The following is a 26,786-nucleotide window of genomic DNA, read 5'->3' as shown; positions in this document are numbered from 1 at the left end:
CACCCACCCCCTACACTGTTCCTACTCTTCCCTTCAGCTCTATCCCCACCTTCCATATCCACTTCTGTCATCTGTACTTTTTCATCTGATGTGCTGAAGAGCAAGGCCACAGCACAAAAACCAGTCTCTGTTAAAGGATTAGCAAGAATGGCCACCCTCAGCTGGTTTTAGATTACTTGCAGGTCTGTTTACAACTGAACTAGCAAACAGTGAGCTTGTCCTTGTCCAGATTCCATCTGGCCCTCCAGCCACTTGTCCTCACAGGGACCCAGGGGGTGGTTCAGGGAATCCTGGCAGCCGAAGCCCCAACAGCTGCCTCTTCCTGCCTTTGTTTAGTGACAGCCTATAGACTGCCTGCACCAACAAGCACCACCAGCACCCCCCCATTCCTTTCTGAGGCTTCAGAGTCGGGGGGGGGGGGGGGGGGAGGGGGGACTCCAGCAAGCCACTCAACCGTCTGAGTCTTATTTCCTGCTCAATAAACTGAAGATGATAATAATGCCTGTTTCATAAGGATGAAGGGGAAGTAAGTGAACTCAAGTGATTCACAAAAGCATCTGGAAGCATTCCATATAGGTTATTGGGTCGTGTGTGTGTTTGTGTGTGTGTGTGTCCCCTCCCAAAGTTCCACTGAGTTTTACACAATCACAGGATAATGGCAAGGTTATTGTTTGTTTAATCCACACTTGCTAAAGTAGAAATAACCCCCAGCTCTGCTAAAATATAGGCAAACACCCCTAAACATTTTAAATAAATATAGATTTTTTTCACACTTCATGTTGAAATTTTACAATACTTATTATTAAATCTCCCAGATTTACCCTAAGGTTCTTATTCTTTGAAGAAAACAAACCTAAAGGCAAAGATAATAACCTCTTCTAAGTACAGTAAAATATCATCCTCTGAGGTATTAAAACAGCACTTAAATAGCTAGATAATTCCTGGTCTTGGAAGACAGTTCACAGTAAGATATTAAATTGCTGCTAAGGGTTTAGACATTTAACTTTCAAGAAGTTAGATTGATGATGATCATTATTTTCAATACTGTTGTGTGTTTACCCAGTGGATTTTCCCCCAAAGAGCCAAAGGGCTCAACAGAAACCTGACAGCTAAGGTGCTGCAGACCTGAGGCCTTGAACTAGCTTGCCACTTGCCTTTGGAGTACCAGGACCCCCTGCGGTGAAGAGCAGGGAGCCTCCTCCACCTGCCCCATGTTCTGTGCAAGTGTCCCCAGCTCCAAAGCGACTGTAAGAGAACTTGGAGACTGCAGTTCAGACCTTTGCTGCAGAGCACAGCCCAGCTGAGGCTTGTCACTCCACTCAGCTCAAGTACAATCTGCCCGAGCTCCAAAAGCAAAGGCACTGCTTCTCCAGCATTTTTTTGCTTCCTCCTCCTGATAAGAGGACTGTGGAGCATCATCTGGACTGCAATCCACACCCATAGATGCCAAGGGCCTTCTTCGCACTGGGTGAATACGATAGGAGCCTGGCACCTAAGTTAATGTCTATGCATCTGGGAGGGACAGGGCAAACCATCCAACCCCTCAGTTCCCTCATCTGTAAATACTCAGGACTGGGATAGACCTCTAAGGGCCCCCACCAACCTAAGAGTCCATGTTTCTAAGATGACACAACACAAGACTGAAAATACATGTAAAAGAAATTAAAAAACTTTAGTTTTACAAAAAGCCATCTCATGGTTAGAAGAGTCATGAAGGGAGTGGTTTGAGTCATGATTTCACAAGCTGAATTACAAACAAACTACACTTTATTCCATTAATGCAGTCTGCAACTCTAGGTGACAGATAAAAAATGACTTACTGGTGATTCAATGTCCTCCAGGAGTAAAACAGAACAGCGTTCACATTTCAACAGAGTTTGGGCCCGATGCATTATTTTCTTGACAATTTTCTCCAGGTCAGTCTGTTCTTCAAATAGGTCATTAACAACCTCTAGCAAAGCCTAGGAAAGATGAAATGGATATATCTAGGTGGGTATAGGACTGAATAAAAATGGTTTTTTTCCTCTCAAAATTCCATTTTGTCTTTGCTATAATAAAATATAAATATATTTGTGTGGCTAATTAAAAACATGTTTTAATGTTTATTTATTTTTGAGAGAGAGACAGCACAAGCAGGGGAGGGACAGAGAGAGAGGGAGACACAGAATCCAAAGGACAGTCCGGGCTCCGAGGTGCCAGCACAGAGCCTGAATGTGGGACTTGAACCCAAGAACCGCGAGATCATGACCTGAGCTGAAGTCAGCCACTTATCCAACTGAGCCACCCAGGTGCCCGTGTGGCTAATTTTTAAAGCATTCATGATTGTTTTGAAATGTTCCATCATTTTGTTTTATCACAGAGTTTTGAGCTGGAAAACACAACTTGAAAATAGTGCCAATCCATATAATCCCATATGAATCCTACATATAGCTATAGATATATATATATATATATATATATATGGCTCTGAAGCTTAATTAGCATTCACCACTATATATATGTGTATATATATATATATATATCCCTCATTAATCCATATATATATGGATTAATATATATATTACACATATATATTTTATATACATACACATATATATTACACATATATATTACACACATATATTTATATGTGTATATATATTAATATATATACACATATATATTAATATATATATTACACATATATATTTATATATATATAAAACCCTCATTAATCCCTCTACACAAGAAGTATTCTTTCATTCCACCTGCGCAGGAAAACATTTAAATACTATTATATATCTCAGGAAAGAAAGTACCATTAAAATTTCTGTTAAAACAACAGAATGAAAAGCACACAAACTAAAGAAAAAAACCCTTAAAATTCTAACTTGAAAACTGCATACTCATTTAAAAATCAAATTGCAATAACCTGTTATTTTATCCAGCTAAGTTAACTTGCAATTTTTGCATTGAAATAATATTTATTTGGACTTTTTAATTACATGGCTCTTTCCAGAGATTTCAGAAAAGTGGGCTATGTACAGGTAATAGATATTATGCTTCTATCAGAGAGCAATAAGAAAATTACACAGCCAGTGAATTGTCCAGAGGGTGCTTTGTTCAGTAGAACTTAATGAGATGTACACTCTCAGGTCTGACCTCTCACAAAAGGATTTTGTGGGTTTTCAAATTAACATCTATTCAGGTAGATGGTGTTGATGATCATCCCAGGGATATGACCAATTGTCAACTTTAGTAATGAATTTGATTTGTCCTGAAACCATTGGAAACATGTGAAAATTTCTTCTCTGAGTCTGTTCAGGTAGAAAAGCATTTGAATGAGTTAAGAGATCCATGAAATGAGTCTAGTTCACTGAGCATCTCAAAGAGGATCAAATATCCTTGGTAGCATTTTCTCTAAAGAGAGCTTGTGAATGTGGCTAAAGGCCCTGGGTAGCTCTATGATCCTGATGTGGAGAAACACCAGGAGGTGAAAAAAGTTTTGAGTGTATCCTGACTGTTTGGCATTTGGACAGCAAATTGCTGTTAAGAAGGCAATGTGCAATAATTTCATACTTAAATATAACATTAAAAATGAGGCAATTGTCTAAATAATTACCAACACAATTCCCTGTTATTAAGGGGGAAACCATTATTTCCTTAATCATCTAGACTATTTCTTCAGATGGATCATATTAACTGAACAATTATTTAACTTTTCAATTTGTTGTGACTGCGTGGATAGGGCCTCTGGGACCCATATACAAGAACATTTATCTCAGAGGAAAAACTAATTGTGCCTTGAGTCTTGCACTGACAAAGCACATCATAGTAATTTTACTGTTTCTAATTAAAAATTGCTGCTTTACTAACAAGTGATAAAAGTTTCACAAATAACAATACAGACTAGTTCCACGATGGGAGAAAAAGAGAAGGAAATCTAGGATGATAGGCAATTCAATAGACATTAGAGACCATTCATACAGCTGAACACTCCCCATTTCTTTATTTCACTTGTATTTCCCCCTCCCGCTCCTTCTAGTGCCTTCTTTTGTTCCTGGGCTCATCCTTGGACCTCTTCCCTTCTCTTATCCACATATTCTCCTCCAGATTACCCAAACTGGTGCCCTACTATTAAATGCCATCTATATATACTGATAGTTCCTAAATATGAATCTTGAGTCCTGACATCTCACCAGACCTTTAGATTCCTGTACCCAGCTGTTTACTTGCCATCTGTACAAGCCAAAAGTCATTTTCACTCATTTCCCACATCAGTAAGCTTTGTACATTTCACTGCCAATTTTGGGAGGAATCTCTCACTTTTCACTGCCCTAATTCCAGCCACATTATTTCTTTTTTTCCCTAGCTCTATTAAGATATAATTGAAATATAACTTTGTGTAAGTTTAAGGTGTACAATATGATGGTTTGATACATGCACATACTGTGAAATGATTGCTACAATAAAGTTAGTTAACACGTCCATCACCTCACATAATTACAATTTGCAAGTATTCTCTCCCATTCCATAGGCTTCTTCTTCATTTTGTTGATGGTTTCTTTTGCTGTGCAGAAGCTTTTTAGTTTGATGCGGTCCCTCTAGTTTATTCTTGGTTTTTTTGTTTTGTTTTTGCTTGTGCTTTTGCATTAGAGTCAAAAAATTGACGGAGCTTTTCTCCTATGTTTCTTCTAGAAGTTTTAGTTTCATGTCCTACACTTATATCTTTAATTCAAGTTAATTTTTGTGAGTGGTGTAAGGTAGGGGTCTGATTTCATTTTTTCCATGTGACTATCTAGTTTTCTCATCACCATTTATTAGAAAAACTATCTCTTCCCCATTAAGTATTCTTGCCTCTTTATCCTATATATGTTAACTTACAAGCATGGGTTTATTTTGGGGCTCTCAATTCTATTCCACTGGTCTTGTGTCTGTTTTTAGTGCCAGTACCATATTGTTTTGATTACAATAGCTTTGCATTATAGTTTGAAATCAGGAAGTGTGATGCCTCCAGCTTTGTTTTTCTTTCTCAGGATTGCTTTGGTTATTTGAGTCCTTCCTCTCTACTCTCCAGACGCATGGATCAAGCTTTCACCTGCCGCGGTGCCTTTCCACTTGATATTTCCACCATCTGGAATGCTCTTCCCTGATCTTTGTGTGGTTTTGCTCCTTCATTTCATTTAGGTCTCTGTTCAAATAACATCCTATAGAGAACTTCTTGATCATGATCTGAAATAAACATTCTCCCAAACTATCCTTCAGTGACCAATTCCTATCCCTTTATCTCATTTCACTTGTTATAGCACTTATCACTACCTGATACTATATTATTTTTTATTTGTTTGCTTGCCTACTATCTATTGTTTCCACTAGAATAGTAAGTTCTATGAGGGCAGGGACTTTGGACACACAGTGTCTGAAGAACATCACACAATAAATGTGCTGAACAGGTAAATAAATTGTGCTAAACGTGAGGATGTAAAGATCAATAATACATGAAGCGTCCCTTAGAGACTTCAAAATGTAGGTGGAGAAGAATGCCACCAATAAATATTATACAGTGTGATAAGTGTCCACAAGTAGAATAATGGCAATATATACAAGGAATGACGAGAAGAAAGGAAGGGAGGATTAACTAGAAGGCTGAGCTGGGTCCTGAAGGATCTGTAAGGCAGGTGGTAGTGGGAGGAAAAGGTGGACATGATGCACTGAAGGCAGAGGGAGGAATCTGGCTAAAGGTATAAGAAAGTAAAGTAACAGGCTGTATTCTGGCAACAGGGGACTATTGCTGGAGTGCCAAATGAAAGGAGGAAAATGGTAAGCCATGGGGCTGATGATGAAAACAGGATCCAAGTCAGAGAAATGGTGTGGTATGCTATGTTAAAGAAGATGGCTATAGTAATCTGTTGTGTGCATCTGTTGGCTGTGAAATATTCATAAATCATAATGCTTAGCCAATGAAACTTTTAGTCAATTTGATTACTAATTAGCTGAGGATTTCTAACTTTTTGAAACCTTGTTAAATAAATTTCTAAGTTGTGGCAGTAATCTCCATGTATTTAAACGTATAACAATGGGGCACCTGGGTGGCTCAGTTGTTTGAGTGTTAGACTTCTACTCAGGTCATGATCTCACAGCTCATGGGTTCGAAACCTGTGTCAGGTTCTGTGCTGACAGCTCAGAGCCTGGAGCCTGCTTCAGATTCTGTGTCTCCCTCTCTGCCCCTCCCCTGCTCACACTCTGGCTCTCTCTCTCTCTTAAAAATAAAAAAAAAACATTAAAAAAGTTATAAATAAATAAATAAATAAAATAAAATAAAAGTATAACAAGTCCCTGGTCAGTGGCACGGACATCTCTTCATCTCTCAAGTCATAAGTTCGAGTCTCACATTGGGTGGAAAGATTACTTAAAAAATAAAAAATAAAAATTAAAAAAGGTATAATAAACTTAATATAATTTGATCTCTATTTGATACTTTAGAATTTTTTTTGAGTATCGGCCCACCTGCTATTCCTCTTTCTCTCCTCCTTCTTTCCTCTCTTTCTTTCCTATTTAACTCTAAAGCTGGTGAAGGTATAGGAGATCAATCCCTCTTTGTGTGTGTCTTTATAATCCTATAAAAGTGTTTGCATTATTGTCCAGCCATCTTGTGACGCTCTTCCAGAAAAACTTTGAATTCAAAAGCAAAATTTATGAGATGGGGTGAAATCATTTGTAACATACCTTGCTTCTTAAAGGAACTAAATTATACAATTTAGTGTGTTATTGTCTCAAAGCCATAAGTAAGAGTATATCTGCTGCCTTACAGTATAGATGTGAATTAATTTCATTTTTTTTAAAGATTATTTATATATGTTGAGAGAGTGTGTGAATGCGGGAGGGGCAGAGAGAGGGAGAGAGAGAGAATTCCAAGCAGGCCCCATGCTGTCAGCAGAGCCTGATGCGGGGTTCTATCTCAGGAACTGTAAGATCAGGACCTGAGCTGAGATCAAGAGTTGGACACTTAACCAACTGAGCCACCCGGGCTCCCTGAAATTAATTTCATTTTTAAAAGAAGCTGGTACTATTTCCCCAAACAACAACAGAGAATATGTATCCACTTCCATTTGGACTTATTGCTTATAGGTATCTTCAACCATAAATTTGAAGGATTAAACAAATTAAAAGGATTCCTGGACTATTCAAAGATCATCTGCTGTTTTTAAAAGACATGATGACTCACAGACACTCGAAAGTCAGAGAGCTTTGAGGGTTGTCAACAGTGTTTCTTTCCACTCACCCTGCTTCTTTCATACTCTTTCCTTGAGGCAGCAAATAGCTGAGCATTAGATATGGCAATTCCACAAAATGGAAGATACATCTGCATAACCTGGGGGCAAAGAGAGTGTTAAAAACATTAAAACATCACTGCACCAAATTCCACATTCACTGCATTGGCCTGATCATAATACTTTGTTTTCAATCACAGAAATTGAGTATGGAATTGTTGATACTAGTATTTTAACTTTGGAAAGGATATTTTTCAGAGTTAACTATAACATGGTCTCAGTGAAGCTTTAACCATGGACAGTCACATCTATGAGCATATAAAGTGAAGCAACAGGTTATGATGACTATGATACAGGAACTGTATCTACATCATCTGTGCATTCCTTCTCTGATCAATGAAAAAGGAATAAATGAATAAATTTATATATCTAGAATCTAAGGCAAGTGCCCACATTCACATTTGGAGGCAAGCAGGCTGTGAGTCAATTTCTTTGCACATAAGTTATCTGTAGTGGGGATCTCAGCTTGACCCTGGCACTGTCAGCTACAGATTGAAGTATGCAAGGGCCCAGTAGGAATTTAGCAACCTGAGGGCCTAGTAGCCTGAAGCAAAAGAGCTCAAAATGTGCCCACCATTCGGTTGACATAACTGGATTGAATGCAAATTTGTGGGATGTCCTACTGAAGCCTGTTTGAGGAAAGGCTGGGGATTCTTTAAGAGAACACTTCTCCGATGGGAAGAAACAGCTAGGTGTGGTGGGCTCGATCCCAACAAAGACTTTCTCATCATTTCAGTATCACTGATTTTCAGTACTGCCTGGCACTCTCACTCAAATTCATTCCAGAATCTCTGATTCCAAAGGGAGAGAAAATACCCCAAGTAAAAACCAAAAGAACTATTTCCCTAAACTCTTTACAACATAGCACATTGGGACAAGTAATATTGCTTTGGGACTCCTCTAAAGCAGATAGAAAAGTGCATGTTTCTTCCTCCGTCTCCTTATTTGTCTGTCTTTCTCTCTCTCTTTCTCTCTCTCTCTCTCAATCTCTCTCTCTCTCTCTCTCTCACACACACACACACACACACACACACACACACACACACACACTACAAGGTCCTGTGAAGGGGTACCCTAGAGCAGTGACAAAACAGAGCAGCGACAAAACAGAGCAGCTCCCAATTCCTAGAAGAGTTTACCACAGGCGAGGGATAAGAATGGCAGGAACAGTGTGAGACACCCCGGGGACACCCAGAAAAGAATTACCCAGAGTGGGAGGTGTTTTTGCAGCAGGCTTGAGAAAGACAAAAGATGAAGAACAATCCACATTCCTTATCATTGCTTTCCTATTAGATCTTGCTTTGGCTACCTGGGCATATTCAGCTGTGACCTCAGGTCCCAGAAAGTATTTCACAATGCCGTAGAAGCCAATGCTGTGACACCACTCTTATAGAAAACAGAGAAATGATGGAATTGGTATTAAGCAGAAGTACAAAACCAGTGAGCTGGCTGATTTTTACGGATCTTTCCTGGATAAATTCCTTCAATGAATTTGATTCCAACTTCTATTTAATGAGGACCTTCTATTTAATGAGGTGCCAGACACTCTCACTTCATTTCTTTATTTGAATGGCACATCAACTTGTCATGGAAAAATTTTAAGTACATTTTAGAGATCAGGGAATTCAGTAACTTGCTCAAACTCACACAGGAACTCAGGTCATCTTATGCTACAACTCATGATCATGTCTTACAACATGGTGCCTCCTAGAACTGGATGCTATTTCTGTCGCCCCCTCATTCCTCTTCCTTACTACTCCCCCTCATGCCTTAGGAAGTTTGTTGGTAAGCCAAGATAAAGCTGTTGACATAAAGCTGCCAGACATTCTGCCAGAATTTCCCTGCCTTTAGCCAGAATGGGACCACTTTCAACATCACCTACACACACAGCACTTTTCTTGTAGTTTCCTGTTGTTGTTGTTGTTGTTGTTGTTTTGACTCTGCTCTGGAGACAGTGACTATGATGGAGGTGGAGGGAAGGAGGGGATACAGGTTATTTTATTTTTCTCCTTTTCTTTCTTTCTCTTTCTTTCTTTTTTCTTTCTCTTTCTTTCTCTTTCTTTTTTTCTTCCTTCCTCCCTCCCTCCCTTCCTTCCTCCCTCTCTTTCTTTCCTTTCCTTTTCTTTTTTCCTTCCTTCCTTCCTTCCTTCCTTCCTTCCTTCCTTCCTTCCTTCCTCTTTCCTTCCTTCTTCTCTCTCTTTCTCTTTCCTTCTTGACTTCCTGGCTTCCTTTCTCCTTTCCTCTCATTCTTCCTGTATTTATTTGCCTTCAGGGGCCAAGTTTAAGGTGGTGCAGAGGTCAAGCAAGTATGTAGAAGAGAATGACCAAATAAATATGTGAAATGTTTTCTAATATATCATAGGCTTGCTTCAATTCCTTTGTAATGCCAATATTTATTGAGCTCCAAGCACTGGGTCTTGTTAAAAATTATGTGACTATTAAATTAGATGACCATTGTCCTTTATATGGCTGTTCTGTGTGAAAGCCAACAAGTCACTTAACCTTTCTGAACCTATTTCCTTATCTGTAAAATGCCTGGTTTCGCTGGGCAATCTTCCTAATCCTTTTTAATTCTAATACTTGGTGATAAGTAGAAACATCTATGAGCTGTAATATTCTACTTGCTGGAGAAAACAAAGAATTCAATAAACATGCTCACATTTTACTCAAGAAATAATCATTTATAGTAGTAATCGATATTGACAAAGTCCTTGGATATGACATTAAGCATTTTATACATACTATATTATCTGATCCTTGTAACTACATATGCTATACCATTCATTCTATTTTTCAGATAAGAAAACAGGGCTTTACAAACTTATCCAAACTTTTTGGGAGATATCTCTCCATGGTTCTCTCACATTTCTGCACAACGTAAAAACAAAGGCACTGCTCTATATTTCAAAGGTGTTTGTATAATGAATGGCCTTGGAAAAAAGTGTCTTCTTCCAGAGCAAAGAGCAGACTTGTTTAATATAAAGTATAATTAAGATAATATTCTCTGGAGTAGAGGTCAGGCAAGCTTACTGTCCATTATGAAAGATCTGTGTTCTCTATATTTGAGGTTCCTCTGCTATAATCCATGTCCTGTGTTATCAAAATGATGCTGTTACTGAACACTATCCCAAGCCAGAAATAGCTGTTCACATATCAGTAAGACTATTTTATTTTTCATTTGTCCTGTTGGTATATTGATATGAACTCTACAACATAGTTACTTAGTAGTTGTAATTGTAAAGTAAGAGCCCAGGAGAAATTACTAAGATCCATGGTAAGTTTATTTATTACCTTTTTATTGAGCCAGTTGCTATCGATTTTATTTTCTCATTCCATTGATTCCCCTCCCCCACTACATTACATTTCTTTTATTTTAGTGATTAAAACTAGAAAGTCTATGTGCATACTTAATAAAATCTAATTTTAATATCTTTAGCCTCCTTCCAAATAAGATAAGAAGGTTGAATACTTTAACTTTCCCATTGTACATGTTACTTTTTTGCTTTTTTTACTTATACCTTGTTTTGTTACTGCAAATTGGACATTATTATTATTACCTAATGCTTTTTTAGATTTACCCACATGGTTCCCAATTTTTTCCTCTTTGTTCCTTCTAGCCTCTTCTTGTTTCCTTCTGAAATAATTTTCTCTTTTCGAATCCTTTAGAATATCCTTTAGTATTCGTGGTAAATGTGTTTTGTTTGTATAGAAATGTCTTTATTTATGATCAATCTTAAAAGGTAATTTAGTTTGCTATACAATTCTAGATTGACCACTGTCTCTCATATTATTCCCCCATCATGTGCAGCTGATGCTGCTAAAATGTCCACTGTCAATCTAATTCATTGTACATTATCCATCTTTGTCCCCGGCTTCTCTTAGAAACTCTTTATGTCTTTGGTGGCCAGTCTGTACTTTTCCAGCCTCAGTCACAGGCTTAACTAAATCATATAGAACTCTAAATATATTGAGCAAATACTACTGAGGATGGAGACAATATTACACCTTTTTGACACATTGCAAACCGAGAGGGGAATCTTTATTTACAAAGGGAATGCTCTACCTACCCTGTGTCATTTATCAGTACAACAATTCAGCGCTCTGAGGCCAGAATCAGTTCCACTATGGATACCTACATGACAATATAATCATAGAGTTTCTAAACAAATGTGCAGAAGAATCAGATAAACACATTTTGAAAGGAGGGAGTAAGAAGCAGCAGAAGCAGTATGGATATAGGAGATGATGAAAAATCTTAATCTTTTTTCCAGTCCCAGTGCAACAGATGTCTTTTTTTTCAAAAAAGAAAGAGGGATACTACTCTATTCTGCTCTTTTTTAGGTCCCCCTCCTCCAAGAAAAAATACGAATTTGGCCTTCACTGTCTAGTTTCTGAATGCCAAAAGGTCTAAAAAGCCTTAATGACTAAGAAGCTAATGAGTCTGCACACCCTTGTGCAGTACTTTTCAGCTTGAAAGCACTTTATGAACATTGGCTAATTAATCTTTACAACATCCCACTCAGAAAGAGAGTTAAACTGAAAATCATTAAATAGCGTGGAAAAGTCCCTCTAGCCCTGGAAACTCATGAAAAGTATCACTAATAAGCATAAAATGTGAGCACTGGGACCTTGCATCAACGTCCTAAAGAAAGACAGTAGATACTGAACCTTTCAAAACTTACAGATCACAGAGAAAGACTGTTAAAGCCTCCAGGGCTGGTCCCGTCCAATAATACATCATTAAAGGACACTGGAAGTCTACACTGGAGATTCTGTGAGGGGCCTGGGGCCACCCCCTTTATGGACTCCACTCCTGAAGGCAAATAGCTTGAAGAGCCACATCACTATCAGCTAAGGTCACGGGTGAGACAAGGTCTTCCCACCATCATGTAGCATCTCCTTTCTCTGTGCAGACCCTGTAAGTTGCACTAGCAGGTCCCTTCCGCCCCCTCTGGCAGTAACTATAAGGCAAAACTTCACTGAGCTGGGTGGGGCCACCTGATTGGAAACCGGGAGTGTTGTAACTCAAACACGAAATAAGCTCTTCAAGTAATTTGGAAAATAAGGTATCAAAATATGGATGTAGTCACATTATTCTCACATTATGAAATACTTTCCATATATTTTAGGAAGATAATATTTAAAAGAGTAAAAAAATGAGTTTGAAGTTTTCTAGAGTCTCCAGAGGAAATTCCTGGTTCCAGAAGTATAGTTTGGTTCACTGCAATTTTGTTTCTTTCTTTTTTTTTTTTTTTTTAATTCTTTTCAACGTTTTTTATTTATTTTTGGGACAGAGAGAGACAGAGCATGAACGGGGGAGGGGCAGAGAGAGAGGGAGACACAGAATCGGAAACAGGCTCCAGGCTCCGAGCCATCAGCCCAGAGCCTGACGCGGGGCTCGAACTCACAGACCGCGAGATCGTGACCTGGCTGAAGTCGGACGCTTAACCGACTGCGCCACCCAGGCGCCCCACTGCAATTTTGTTTCTAAGCAAATTCAATAAAAGCAATAGGTCAGGTGTTTATTTCAAGAATAAGAATCCTGCATGAATCTTGTCACCTCACATCAAAGTACACACACTTGGCTGAAGCATACCTTTCTCTTATCATGCTGTGCCCTCTTTGAAGAAAACAGCCTCCCCAAAATAAATAGAGACATACATAAAGTACCAACTTTTAAAAAAATGTTTTAATGTTTATTTATTTTTGAGAGAGAGTCGAGTGGGGAAGGGGCAGAGAGAGAGGGAGACACAGAATCCAAAGCAGGCTCCAGACTCCGAGCTGTCAGCACAGAGCTTGATGTGGGACTTGAACTCATGAACAGCGAGATTCTGACATGAGCCAAAGTTGGACACTTTACCGACTGAACCACCCAGGCACCCCAAGTACCAACTTGGTTTAAAAGAACATTGGCATGGAATAGACAATCCAACACATACTTTTGGAAACTGTTCGCTTTAAGTATAAACACTCTAGGGACACCTGGGTGGCTCAGTCAGTTAGGCATCCGACTTTGGCTCAGGTCATGATCTCACCATTCCAGAGTTTGAGCCCCATATCGGGATCTGTGCTGACAGCTCAGAGCCTAGAGCATCTTTCAGATTCTGTGTCTCCCTCTCTCTCTCTCTGCCCTCCCCCACACTCATGCTCTGTTTCTCTCTCAAAAATAAATAAAAATAAACAATAAAAACAATAAAAAAAAAAGAACACTAAAGAGAATGTGGGGTGCATTTTATTCACAAAAGATGAGGAAGAGCAAGGCAGCAAATAAAGGAAAAGGAGAAACTTACTCTTCTGCTTTCCATTCTTAGGAGAGGGGGACATAGGTGTTTCCGCTTCTGCCCTGGTGGGTATCAAAGTGGGGGACCCCAGGGGAACTGGAATGAGTACCCTTCAGCTATCTCACCTCTCTTTCTGAGGCTAGTATTGGCTAAAATATCCCTAAAAGGCCAAGTTCATCCAAGGGTAGACAGGCTGAGGCCAATTCCTGGTAGGTAGCCTTGAACCATGAGTGCCCATTTTCCTTGACTTTTTGCAGGTGCTGGTCTGCTGAGCAACTGAATCTTGCAGGTACTAATTGTATCACCTGATAACCTTATTCCTATTTGCTCCCACCTGAGAGACTTTAGAAAAACAACCCACTCATATCCAAAGGCACTTCTAAATTCCCACCCTCTTATGCACAGACACTCCATTGAAAGAACATATTGCAGGAGCCATGTCCATTCCAAGATCATTTATATTGTGCTTTTCAGATCATAAGATTTCAACAGAAAAAAGAAAAAAAAAAGCACTCATATTTCTACCACTCAGGGGTAACGACTATTAACATTTTGGAAACTAACATTCAAATTTTCATCTCTCTCTCTCTTCATATAAACTCAACTAGGCTAATCCTATATGTAATATTTTATCTGCTTTTTCCCCTTTTGTAACCAGCTATCACTTATTATGACCAATGTCTGTGGATGCAAAATATCCCATTGTATAGTGCAGAAAAAGAAATTTTATAGAGAAAGAAAGTAGATTACTGGTGCCTGGACTAGTGGTGGTAATGAGATTAACTGTAAATGGGATAAGGGATCTCACTGGGGGTATGTGCTAAAACTGATTTATGCTGATGGTTGCACTACTCATGAAGTTACTAAAAATCACTGAATCGCTCTTTGAAATGGGTGCATTTTATGACATGTAAAATATACCTCCATATAGCTGTTAAAAATTATCATTCAAAAATCCCACTCATTGTGTGAATTAATATTTTTTAGTCAATCATCTGCTGGGCATTTAGGTCATTTCTAACTTTAATAATCTTAGAGTTAAACATTCTAGAAATTAAATGTTTACACATCCCATAATTATTTTCTCAGGATAAAGCCCTAACATTTGAACTAATTTATTTAACACACACTTACATAGCACTTTCTCTGCACCAGGAAATATTCTCATTAATATTTACTAATATTAATTCATTAATATGTATGTACATTTTTAAATAACTCCTAACATTACACAAATTTTTAGTTTTTGTTTAAAAAATCAAACAGTATAGGGGCTCCTGGGTGGCTCAGTTGGTTGAGCATCCGACTCTTGATTTCGGCTTGGGTCATGATTTCACGGTTTGTCGTACTGAGCCCTGCATCCAGCTCTGCACTGACAGCTCAGAGCCTGCTTGGGATTCTCTCTCTTGCTCTCTCTCTCTCTCTCTCTCAAAAATAAATAAATAGGGGCGCCTGGGTGGCGCAGTCGGTTAAGCGTCCGACTTCAGCCGGGTCGGATCTCGCGGTCCGTGAGTTCGAGCCCCGCGTCAGGCTCTGGGCTGATGGCTCGGAGCCTGGAGCCTGTTTCGGATTCTGTGTCTCCCTCTCTCTCTGCCCCTCCCCCGTTCATGCTCTGTCTCTCTCTGTCCCAAAAATAAAAATAAAAAACGTTGAAAAAAAAAAATTAAAAAAAAAATAAATAAATAAATAAATAAATAAACTTAAAAAAAATCAAACAGTATAAAAGTGTATACAATAAAATAACTACAGATGCCTCTTCATTTCCTATTCTGCCCTACTCCTCCCCCAAGGAACAACCCTAAGAGGCATTCACAGTGCATTCTTCTAGACCTTTTTTAATTAACTGCCAACTTAACAATATTTAGTTCTGGGGGTGTTTGTAAACACAAGTGGGATCACACTATAAGTTATGTTTTATACCTTCTGTATCACTTGGCAATATCTCTTGGAAAACTTTATGTGTCAGTTCAAAGAAATCTACTTAATTCCTTTTCATCTCCGTGGAATATTCTATGAGGAGACATTCATGTTGTTTCCAATTTTTCTCTATTACAAATAACACTGCCATGAACTTTCTTGTAAACACATCTTTGTGCACTTGGACAATACTTCTGTTGGACAGATTCCTAGAAGTGAAATTTTGGTTGAAGAAAATTTGCATTAAAAAAACATCTTAACAGCAACTGCCAACTCCTCCTCCAAAAATTCTCTACCAGTTAATACTCCCACTAACAGTCATCAGAGAATTCATTTACCTCTACTCATACAACATTGGATATTATTATTCTTTTTAAATCTTGTCTGACAGATTAAATCAGCATTTACTTTTGCATTAACTTACATTTGTTTATTAGTGATACTGATAATAATTTCCTAATATAATATTTGTTGGTTATAATTTCCATAATTTCTTAGCTATCTGTTTTTAATATAGCCTCTTTGTGTCTTTCACTTATCTTTTACTGGACATTCTACTTCTTATGGCTTAGTACGCACTCTTTTTATTCTAAAAATAATAATCATCTTCCATTTTCGCAAATCATGAATCTTACTTGATAATTAACAATTGGCATCTCTGTGATACAGTCCAACAGCCCTACAAGCTATGATTGCTTCATCAAAGATAAGTAGATATTACGGCTCAGTAAACTTGGCCTACTCCCTCTCACTGTATAAAGAAATTTTACAACAATATCTATCTATATAACTCTGTCAAGGTTATTTTTATAAGCAGGTTGACCTACATATTTCATCCTGGCTATTTGCTCCATCCATTTTTGTAACTTAAGAGTTTGTGTAAGAAGTCAATTTGAGCTACAGTTTGATCCAGGCATTCTTGAGTTTTAGCTTTTAAGGTCGTTATGATTTCCCCAATTACCAAGCACAGGTATAATTGCAGAAAGCTGTACTGCCTAGTAATTTAGTGTTGGTATCAACACCTTGATGCTGGAAAAATCCTATTATATCATAATAAATGTATGAACAGAAAAATTCTCTAAGGCTATTTTCTGATGAGAAACACATTAGTCTTTCTTTGAATTTGAAACGTATTCACACTATGTCCTCCTGTCAGTAGCAGGATCCTTCTTTCACCATCTTATTTATCTAGCTCTTTCTTTTGTATAACTCCTGGTTCTTAAAGTAGTAGACATTTCATATAAATGGACTCATATAGTATGTGGCCTTTTGTGTCTGTCTGCTTTCACTTATAATATTGTTTTCAAGGTTTTTCAGTCTTTTTTTTTTTAAATTAATAGACTTTATTTTTTAGAGCAGTTTTAGGTCACAGGAAAGTTGAGTGGAAGGTACAGAGATTTCCCATAGACTTCCTTTCCTCCCCCCAAAACACACAGTTTTCCCTAGTATTAACATCTTACATTAGTGTGGTACATTTGTTATAATTAATGAGCCAATATTGATATATTATCACTAACTACAGTCCATAGTCTCATTAAGTCCAAACCCACATTAGGGTTTACTCTCTGTGTTGCATAGTCCAAGGGTTTTGACAAATATATGATGACATGTATCTACCATTACAGTATCACACAGAATCATTTCAGTGACCTAAAAATTCTCTGTGTTCTGCCTATTCATCCCTGTCTCTATCTCCCCAAACCTTTGGTAGCCAGTGATCTTTTTATTGATTCCAGTTTTATCTTTTCAGTAATGTCATATAGTCAGAATCATACAGTATGTAGTCTTCAGATTGGCTTCTGTCACACAGCAATATCCACTTAAGGTGACTTCATGTCTTTTCATGACTTGACAGCTTTTCATTTATTTTTATTACTGAAAATATTCCATTATATGGATGTACCACAGTTTGTTTATCCATTCACCTATTGAAGGACATCTTGGTTGCTTCCATGTTTTGGCAATGATGAATAAAGCTGCTGTAAACAGTCACATGCAGGTTTTTGTGTGGACATAAGTTAACAATTCATCTGGCTTAATACCCAGGAGTATGATTGCTGGATTGTATGAAGTGAGTATTTTAGTTTTATAAGAAACTGCCAAACTGTCTTCCAAAGTGGCTGTACAATTTTGCATTTGCACCAGCAACGAATGGAAGTTCCTGGTGCTCCACATCCTTGTCAGTGTTTGTTGTTGTCAGTGTCTTGAATTTTAAACATTCTAATAGGTGTTTCATGATATCTCATTATTGTTTAAATTTGCAGTTGCCTGATGACATGGGATGTTGAGCATCTTTTAATATATTTATTTGCCATTGGTGAGCTATCTGTTCAGATCTTTTGCCATTTTTAAATCAAGTAGCTTGTGGCTTATTGTGTTTTAGGAGTTCTTTACATATTTTGGATACCAGTCCTTTATCAGATATATATGTTTTGCAGAGATTTTCTCCAGTACATGGATTGTCTGTTCATTACATGTTATTTTTGTGTAAAGCTTAACTAGACTTTTTACTTGTTTCTGTTCTGATTTCAGAGAACTTTAAGATAAATCAAAGATTTTAATACATTTCCTCATCTATTTTCAATCTTAGCTCAATATCAGTGTACTAGGACAATATCCTTTTGTCCAGGCTCAAGGAAAAAAGCATGTTTTTTCTGTGGAGGTAAGCCCTGTACTAGGGTTTTTCATTTGTGTCATTTCTGTGGGATCATGGGGCTCTTCCTGTCCACCATCATTGTTTCTATCTCCTGTGTCTGGATCTTCTCTTCTCCACCAGAGGGGAATGTTTTCCCTTTCATTTGGTATTGCTGTTTCCATCTTCACCTGCATCTGCTTACCTTCAGGTCCTCACCCCCTGTCATTTGGATTACAACCTGCAATCTACAAGAATGGCTCACTGGAAGCTTGTCTATGACTTCCCGATCAACAAATCACAAAATCCACCAACTAATCTAAGCCCTTGTCCTTTTTAAAGCCTTTAACACTTAATCACCAGCTGGATATTAAATATTTGGCTAACATACACTATACATTCCTATCTCTCCTTCTGTGTTTCTGACACCCCTATTCAAGTTAATATTCTCAGATTCAGTCTTTGGCCTTCTAGCCTTCTCTTTCCACATTCTCCATCTAAGGATGTATTTATTCTCATAATACAAGAACCCTACTAAATAAAGCAGGTTGGCCGTCTAAGAATTAACCTTTGAGCAAGAGTCACCTAGAAAAGAGAGCAAATTTCATAGGGCCAGATATTTAAGCAGCCAAGAAACTTCCTTCTTCTGCTTACTCACTCCTCCTGCCTCACTCTTGAATGTTGGTCCATCTTTAATTCCCTTTGGCTCTGAATTCACACTCTCATGTCCCTAACCACACTTCTTCTCAGCCACCCTCTACTATTTTTCACATTTAGGTTTTAGAGTTTCTCATCCTAATGCATCAAGTTGAGCTCTGGAAACATTTGCTTCCTCTATCTTACAGTCCAAGTTTAGCATTTCCAGTACTAAATTGAACTTGAACTCTGAATTCAACTATTAACTAGACAGTTACCAAAGTCTCTTCCTTTTATCTGTCTTCAATAGTAACTTCTGGGATGATTCTCAGAGATGGCTCTCTGGTGCTGACTTTTCTCTGTGCTCTAGCTCCACATTGGAGCTGCCTAGAGGACATTTCAACTCGGAGGTCTATATACCACCTCAAACTCAGCATTCCAGAACCAAGTTTATCATTTCAATCCCCTTCTCCTCCTGAAGAAAGAGAGCTTCTACTAACTAATTTGGATGTAAATTTTAAAAAATAAAAAATAAAATAATAATAAATCTCCAATCCACCAAGGGGGAAAAAAAGAGAGAGAGAGCTTCTAAAATGCTCTATATGTGCCAAATGGATAATTTATGTTCTATTCACCCAGTTCCAAACTCTTAAAGCCATCTTTGATTGCTGTCCATATATTCGCTAAGCACATCAAAGCAATTCAGTAGCTTTGAGATCTCCATCCCCATACCGCTGAGTTTCTGTGGCCTAGCATATTCACTCCTCACTATCTCTAGATTATTCTAACAATAGTCAAGACATTCTCATCCTCACAATGTCTCAAGAACTCATTAATTTTTGCTTTCCCATCCAGTATAAATTTAAACATACTGACTATCCCAATGTGCCCTGTTGTCACAGTTAAAGAATGTAAGAAATATTATAAATGCCTTACACATATTGAAAACTGTTTTTGCAAACTACTATTATCTGAGTATTTTTACACCACATACAGTATTTTTTAAAAATCTCATTAGAGGCTCATCAGAAAGTATCTCCAATATTTAAGACTATGGCTTGGTATTTTATAGATGCTTGTGGAAGATATGTAATAATCCCAGGAAAAATAGTGAGGAAATATAAAATTGCTATTCAGAGGAATACACGAGACCCAGAGGGGATTCTTCTACTTATATATCTTTTTTTCATTTTCCAAAAATAATTTATCATCAAAATGCAACACCAATGACATGGATAATAAACCATACTATTTTTTAATTTCCAGCAATATTCTCCAGTGGAGAAGAAACAGAGAAGGCTATGAAAAATATGCTTAGAGCATTAATATTTAATTAATGTAATAGGACCCTAAAATGAATATTATAAATGTAAAAGCCTTGATCAAATCCATAAGTTTTGTCTATGCAAGTAAAACACTGAATTGGTACCTACTAAACTTAAGACATTCTTAACAGACAACCTGGAAGGCTGAGCTTAAAGTTTTGCGTAAAAACAAATAGAACTTTGTGAAGGGCTAATCATTCACAGGCACACCTCACTGTATTGTGCCTCACTTTGTTGTATTTTGCAGATATTGTGCTTTTTAAAACTCAGGATTTGTGGTAACTCTGCATCCAGCAAGTCTCTCAGTACTATTTTTCCAGCGGCATTTGCTCACTTCACGTCTCTGTGTCACATTTTGGTCATTCTCTCAATATTTCAATTTTTTTCATTCTTATTATATTTGTTATGTGATCTGTGATCAGTGATCTTTGATGTTATTATTATAATTGTTTTGGGGGTGCCGCAAACCATGCCCATATAAGACAACAAACTTGATCAGTAAATGTGTGTGTTCTGACTGGTCTACCAATGAGCCAGTCCTCCCCAGACTCTCTCCTCTCCTTGGGCCTCCCTGTTGCCTGGGACACAACACTGTTGATATTGGGCCAATAAATGACCCTACAATGGCCTCTAAGTGTTCAAGTGAAAGGAGGAGTTGCACGTCTCTCACTTTAAATCAAAAGCTAGAAACGGCTAAGTTCAGTAAGGGAAGGCATGTTGAAAGCTGAGATAGGCCAAAGCTATGCTTTCTGCACCAAACATTTAGCCAAGTTGTAAATGCAAAGGAAAGGTTCTTGAAGGAAATTAAAAGTGCTACTCCAGTGAACATACAAATGATAAGAAAGCAAAACAGCCTTATTGCTGATATGGAGAAAGATTTAGTGGTCTGGCTCAAGTTCTAACCAGCTGCAAGTCTCCCTTAAACCCAAGCCTAATCCAGAGCAGGCCCTAGCTCTCTCTGATACCATGAAGGCTGAGAGAGGTAAGGAAGCTGCAGAAGAAAAGTTGGAAGCTAGCAGAGGTTGGTTCATGAGGCTTAAGGAAAAATCTGTCTCCACAACATAAAAGGGCAAGGTGAAGCAATAAGTCCTGATGTAGAAACTGCAGCAAGTTCTCCAGAACGTCTAGCTAAGATCGTTAACGAAGGTGGCTACACCAAACAACAGATTTTCAATGTAGATTAAACAGCCTTCTACTGGAAGAAGACGCCATCTAGAACTTTTATACCTAGAGAGGAGAAGTCAATGCCTGGCTACAAAGCTTCAAGGTACAGGCTGACTCTCTTGCTAGAGGCTAATGCAGTTGGTGACTTTAAGTTGAAGCCAGTGCTTGGCTCACTGACCATTCCAAATATCCTAGGGCCATTAAAAGTATGTTAAATCTATTGTTTGTGCCCTATCGGTGGGACAACAAAGCCTGGATGACAGTGCATCTGTTTAACGTGGTTTACTGAATATTTTAAGCCCACTATTGAGGCCTGCTGCTCAGAGAAAAAGATTCTTTTCGAAATATTACTGTTCATTGACAGTGTACCCAATCACGCAAAAGCTCTGATAGAGGTGTACAATGAGAGTAATGTTGTTTTCATGCCTGCTAACACAACATCCATTCTGCAGCCCATGGACCAAGGAGTCATTTCAACTTTCAAATCTTATCACTTAAGAAATATATATTATAAGTCTAGAAGCTGTCATAGATAGTGATTCCTTTGATGGATCTAGGGAAAGTAAACTGAAAACTTTCTGGAAAGGATTCACCATTTTAGATTCTGTTAAGAACATCTATGTTCATGGGAATAGGTAAAAATATCAACATTAGCAGGAGTTTGAAAGAAGTTGATTCCAACTCTCGTGGGTGACTTTGAGGAGTTCAAGACGTCAGTTGAGGAAGTAGCTTCAGATGTGGTGGAAATAGCTAAGGAACTAGAATTAGAAGGTGGGGGTGCTGAAGATGTGACTGAATTGCTGCAATCTCAGCATAAAACTTGAATGGATGAGGAGTTGCTTCTTATGAATGAGTAGAGAACGTGGTTTCTTGAGATGGAATCTACTGGTGAAGATGCTGTGAAGATTGTTGAAATGACAACAATTTAGATAGAATGTTACATAAACTTAGTTGATAAAGTAGCAGCAGGGTTTGAGAGCACTGACTCAAATTTTGAAAGAAGCTCTACCATGGGTAAAATGCTATCAAACAGCATCACATGCTACAGAGAGTTTGTGAAAGGAAGAGTCAACTGATGTGTCAAACTTCATTGTTGTCTTATTTTTAAAAATCGCCACAGCCACCCCAACCTTCAGCAACCAGCACCCTGATTAGTCAGCAGCCATCAACATGGAGGCAAGACCCTCCACCAGAAAAAAGATTAGGACTTGCTGAAAGCTCACATGATAGTTAGCACTTTTTTAAACAATAAAGTATTTGTTAGTTAAGGTATGTACATTATTTTTTAAGACATAATGCTATTGCATATTTAACAGTCTACGGTATAGTATAAACATAACTTTTATATGCACCGAGAAACCAAAAAATTCATTTCGCTTGCTTTATGGCAGTATTTGCTTTATTGTGATGGTTTGGAACCAAACCCACAATATCTCCTAGGTTTACTTGTATTACCAGTGTCGGGTAGAAATCCAAAGAGGTGAGGGGAAAGTTTCCTATGGGGTTCATTGGTGATTCAGCAAGTTTCCTCCTTATGTATCTTAGAACAGTCTAACTAACAAGCTAGGAAGCTATCTTCAAAGCCAAAATGCTTTATTGCCCGCATCCACACTTTTCATTCTCCAGCCAGATTCAGTCTGTCAGCAGTATAGTTTCATTAATTGCTTTAGGTGTTGTTTCTTTTCATAGTTCAAATATTTATTTTAAGGGCTAAATTACATATACAGTAAGAAAAAAGAATAAAAATACAGGCTCAAAGAAAGCAGAAGGAGGTATTAATGAAAATAAAAGTTGAAAATAATAAACGAGAAAACAACCAGTAAAAATGATAAATTACTCCAGAAAGAGTTCTTATAAGGAAAATCAATAAGACAAATAAATCACTGGCTAGTTTAATCAGAGGGAAAAAAAACCCACAAATGAACTAAAACAGAAGTGATCAAGAAAATATAATCACAGCCACAGAAAAAAAAAATTAAAGAATTATAACAGACTTCTTTGCACAACCCTAAGCTTATATTTTTGAAAATCTGATGGAAATTTGTGCATTTTAAGGAAAATATAAATTAATGAAGTTGAATCAATAAGAAAGAAAATTTAAGTAAACCTATCACCACAGAAATAAATAATGATAGTTGTAATAGAATCATTCTCAGAAAAGGTGCCAGGTCTAAATGATTTCAGAGGCAAATTCTTTCAAAGCTTCAAAATCAAGGTAATTTCTATGTTATTCAAACTATACTCAAATCCAGAGAAAGATGGAAAACCTTCAAATATTTTTTGAAGGCACAATAATACTCACAGCACAGCCTAATAAAATAGTATAAAAATTAAGTCTAGAAAATAAGTCCCTTATGAAAACAGATGAGAAAGATCCTAAACAAAAACATTAGAAAATCAAATACATATATTTATACATGGGAAATTGAGTTTATCCAAATAATAAAAAATGGACATGACCAAGAACTTCTGTTCATTGAACTGGTGATTAAATATTGCAGAATCAATTATTCCAAACATTCATATTAACTTGTAAAGGAAAATATATGATCACAATATTCTAAAAAGTCATTTGATAAATCCACTACCTATTGGCTTAGAATTTTTTAATAAGCTAGGAGGATATTAAAAAGTATTTTAAAAATGGAGGAACATGTCATATTTCTAAATGAAAGGACCCAACATTAAAAAGAGATCAATTATCTTTCTAAATGACTCTATAAATTTTATTCTAGTGAAAAAAGAAATGATACATTTGGAATTTGAAAAAAAAAAAGGTAATTCTAAAATTCAAATGAAATGTACAATACTAACCAGCATTAAAAGGAATATAGAAATAAGGAGTAAGTAAAGCTATGATGACCAAAATAGAGTAGTACTGGGGACATAATAATCACACAACATAATGGAAAAGAGGTCCAGAACCAGTATGTGTAACAAATTAGCATTGACAAAGGTGATTTCAAATCAGTGGGAAAATATGGTTTACAACAAGTCACACTAGGATAAATATTTCACCATTTGGAAAAAAGAAAACAACTAAAACTTAGAAAATCTTTTTTTAAAAATCCCAGAGAGATTAAAGATAGGCTAAAAAATAAAATTGCAAAATTTCCACCAAATGTGGAAATCATATGAGAGACCCTGGATTCATAGGCAGATGAAAACATTTGTATCTCAAGACATTAATTGATACAAGGAGACAAATTGAACTGGGAAAAATGATTTGTAATGTTTATGATAATTGTGAATATTCTAAATAGGAATTCTCTCAAAAGAATCAGAAAAGAAAACATCATAAAAAGGATTTTAAAAACCTCAGAAACAGGGGTGCCTGGGTAGCTCAGTCAGTTAAGTGTCCAACTTTGGCTCAGGTCATGATCTCACAGTTCATGAGTTCAAGCCCTGTGTCTGGCTCTGTGCTGACAGCTCAGAGCCTGGAGCCTGCTTCAGATTCTGTGTCTTCCTCTCTCTCTGCCCTTCCCCCACTCGTGTTCTCTCTTCTCTCTCTCTCTCTCTCTCTCTCTCTCTCTCAAAAATAAATAAACATTAAAAAAAATTTTTTAACAGGAAACAACTAAAAAATATATGATAAATGTTTAGTATACCAACTATTAAATGAATATAAACTAAGATAACAATAATCATGTTTTTCCTAGTATAGCAACAAATTTGATACAATAATATTACAATTAAAGTTAATATCCAGGGCTAATAATAATGTGGGAAACAGGCATATCCTGAAGGAGATGAACTAGTGTAACATTTCTGAAGAACAGTTTTGCAAAATATAGCAAACACTTTTAAAAAGAACAGGCCCTTTGTGCTTACATTTCCATTCTTAGAAATTTATCCTAAAAGAAAAATCTGACAGGTTTACGCAAATGTGCTCATGTCTTAATCAGGAGAAAATTCACATTTTGTAAGACCTGAAACTTGCACATTTGGGAAGGGAGTTCTTTAATAAAAAAATGCAAAATTATGAAAACAAAATTAGTTATAAAATGAATATTTATTTAGAATGAGAAAAGCATAATATATTACAAATTTTTTAAAGTTGACAAATATCCCCCCAAAATAGCATGTTTATATTCATTTTTCTAAATTTTTGACAGCATGCTTTTTGATTGCTTCTGCATGTGATTACAATTTTTAATATTATTTTTCTATAGGCATACAGAAAAAACAGTTGTCTGCCCTAGCATGATCAATCAAAATTTGTTTTATATATCATTGATGGTTAAAATGCCTAATATAACTAATTCCACCGAGAGACATATTTCCTATTTGCAGTGCTAGTACAGGTTTGTGTCATACAAATGCATGAATTCTGGTCAATTCAATTTTGCATAATTCCCACCTAACAGTAATAAAAAAGAAAAAAAAGAAAGCCTGGTGTGTTTATCACTGTAGATGCTGCATTACTGAATATGCTCCTGACAGGAGAGAACTTCTGCTTTCACTAGGCATCTATGAAAACCAAACTTTATGTATCTGATGATTAAAATTTTCCATAGGCTAGCATCTGGCTCCATACATTTCACACTTTACTTCTCCTCCACTGGGCATACTTCTAAGGCCACATACTATAGAAAGAATTCATATTATCGTGTGTCCTCTGGCCTTGAACCTTTGTGTCAAGATGCTGAGCAAGCTGGGATAGTGGGTGAAAGAGTATTTAGGGAAGCCATTCTTATAACATAAGCCTAGCAACAACTTAACTCTTCACAAAAGGGATTGAAAACCATATAAATGTATCTTACTAAAATCAAACTAAATGCATCCTCAACTTGACTTCTTCTCTGGGTCCCAAAAATGTGGCCCCTCTAGCAACACTTGACAAATGGGTAAGTGTGGGAGATGCAGGAGAGAAGCATCAAAGGAAGAGACTTCAAAAGGGAAGGGCTGGAGAAGGTGCAAGGCCTTAGGACATGTTTACATAGATGAAGGCAGCTGTGGCTCGTAGCTGTGGCTGGTAAGGAACGGAAGCCTAGAGCCATTAACATTGTCCAAGGCCGGATCCTCCTTCATATGTGACCTTTCCTAGTGTTATAGAAACCAATTAACTCAAAATTCAACCTTGAAAAGCTAAACCATTAGATTGATTCACACACTTGCTTAGCTGACTTTATGCACATAGTCTTTAGCAATTATCCTAATAAAAAGAAGCTTCATTCTGGGGGGCCTCATTTTGACTGAGTATAAGGACCTTCACTTAACTGTACTTTGTTTGCGGACTCATCTTTTCCAACTCCAGCCATACTCCCTGCAACAAGTGAGTGTGACAGATAGGAAGTTGGAATGGAAAAAGAAAGTTGTCTCAAGTGAGCACTATGAAAATATTTTACATTTGCTACCCTTAGAAGACTTTGTTCCTTCTCATTTTCTTTTGCAATTTTTTTTTTTTTTTCCATCTGACCCTTACTTATTATAGTTCCTTAAGACCTGATCCTGGGACTTCCTATCCCACTCACTTCTTTCTAGGAAATCTTATCTGCAACACCAGGTCAAATTACTATCT

The 26,786-nt window shown here is 37.2% G+C and overlaps 1 protein-coding gene across 2 annotated transcripts in view; it reads right to left on the bottom strand.

Moving 5' to 3' along the window:
• The window catches only part of PDE11A (phosphodiesterase 11A), a 378,389-nt gene that overhangs the window by 225,839 nt on the left and 125,764 nt on the right, over window positions 1-26,786 (bottom strand). For both annotated transcript variants that reach the window (XR_008423866.1, XM_019460550.2), the window contains exons 3-4: window positions 7,262-7,351; window positions 1,821-1,961 (exon numbers count right to left, since the gene is read on the bottom strand). Coding sequence is in view for 1 of the 2 variants with exons in the window: in XM_019460550.2 (XP_019316095.2) it covers window positions 1,821-1,961; window positions 7,262-7,351 (231 nt within the window). In the remaining variant the exon portion in view is untranslated. The remainder of the gene's footprint in view (window positions 1-1,820; window positions 1,962-7,261; window positions 7,352-26,786) is intronic.

This window comes from Panthera pardus, unplaced genomic scaffold (genome assembly GCF_024362965.1).
Source record: "Panthera pardus isolate Hobbes unplaced genomic scaffold, ASM2436296v1 HiC_scaffold_10, whole genome shotgun sequence".
NCBI lineage: Eukaryota > Metazoa > Chordata > Mammalia > Carnivora > Felidae > Panthera > Panthera pardus.
Note: the sequence above shows the minus strand (reverse complement) of the source record. Positions and strands in the feature narration are given on the sequence as shown.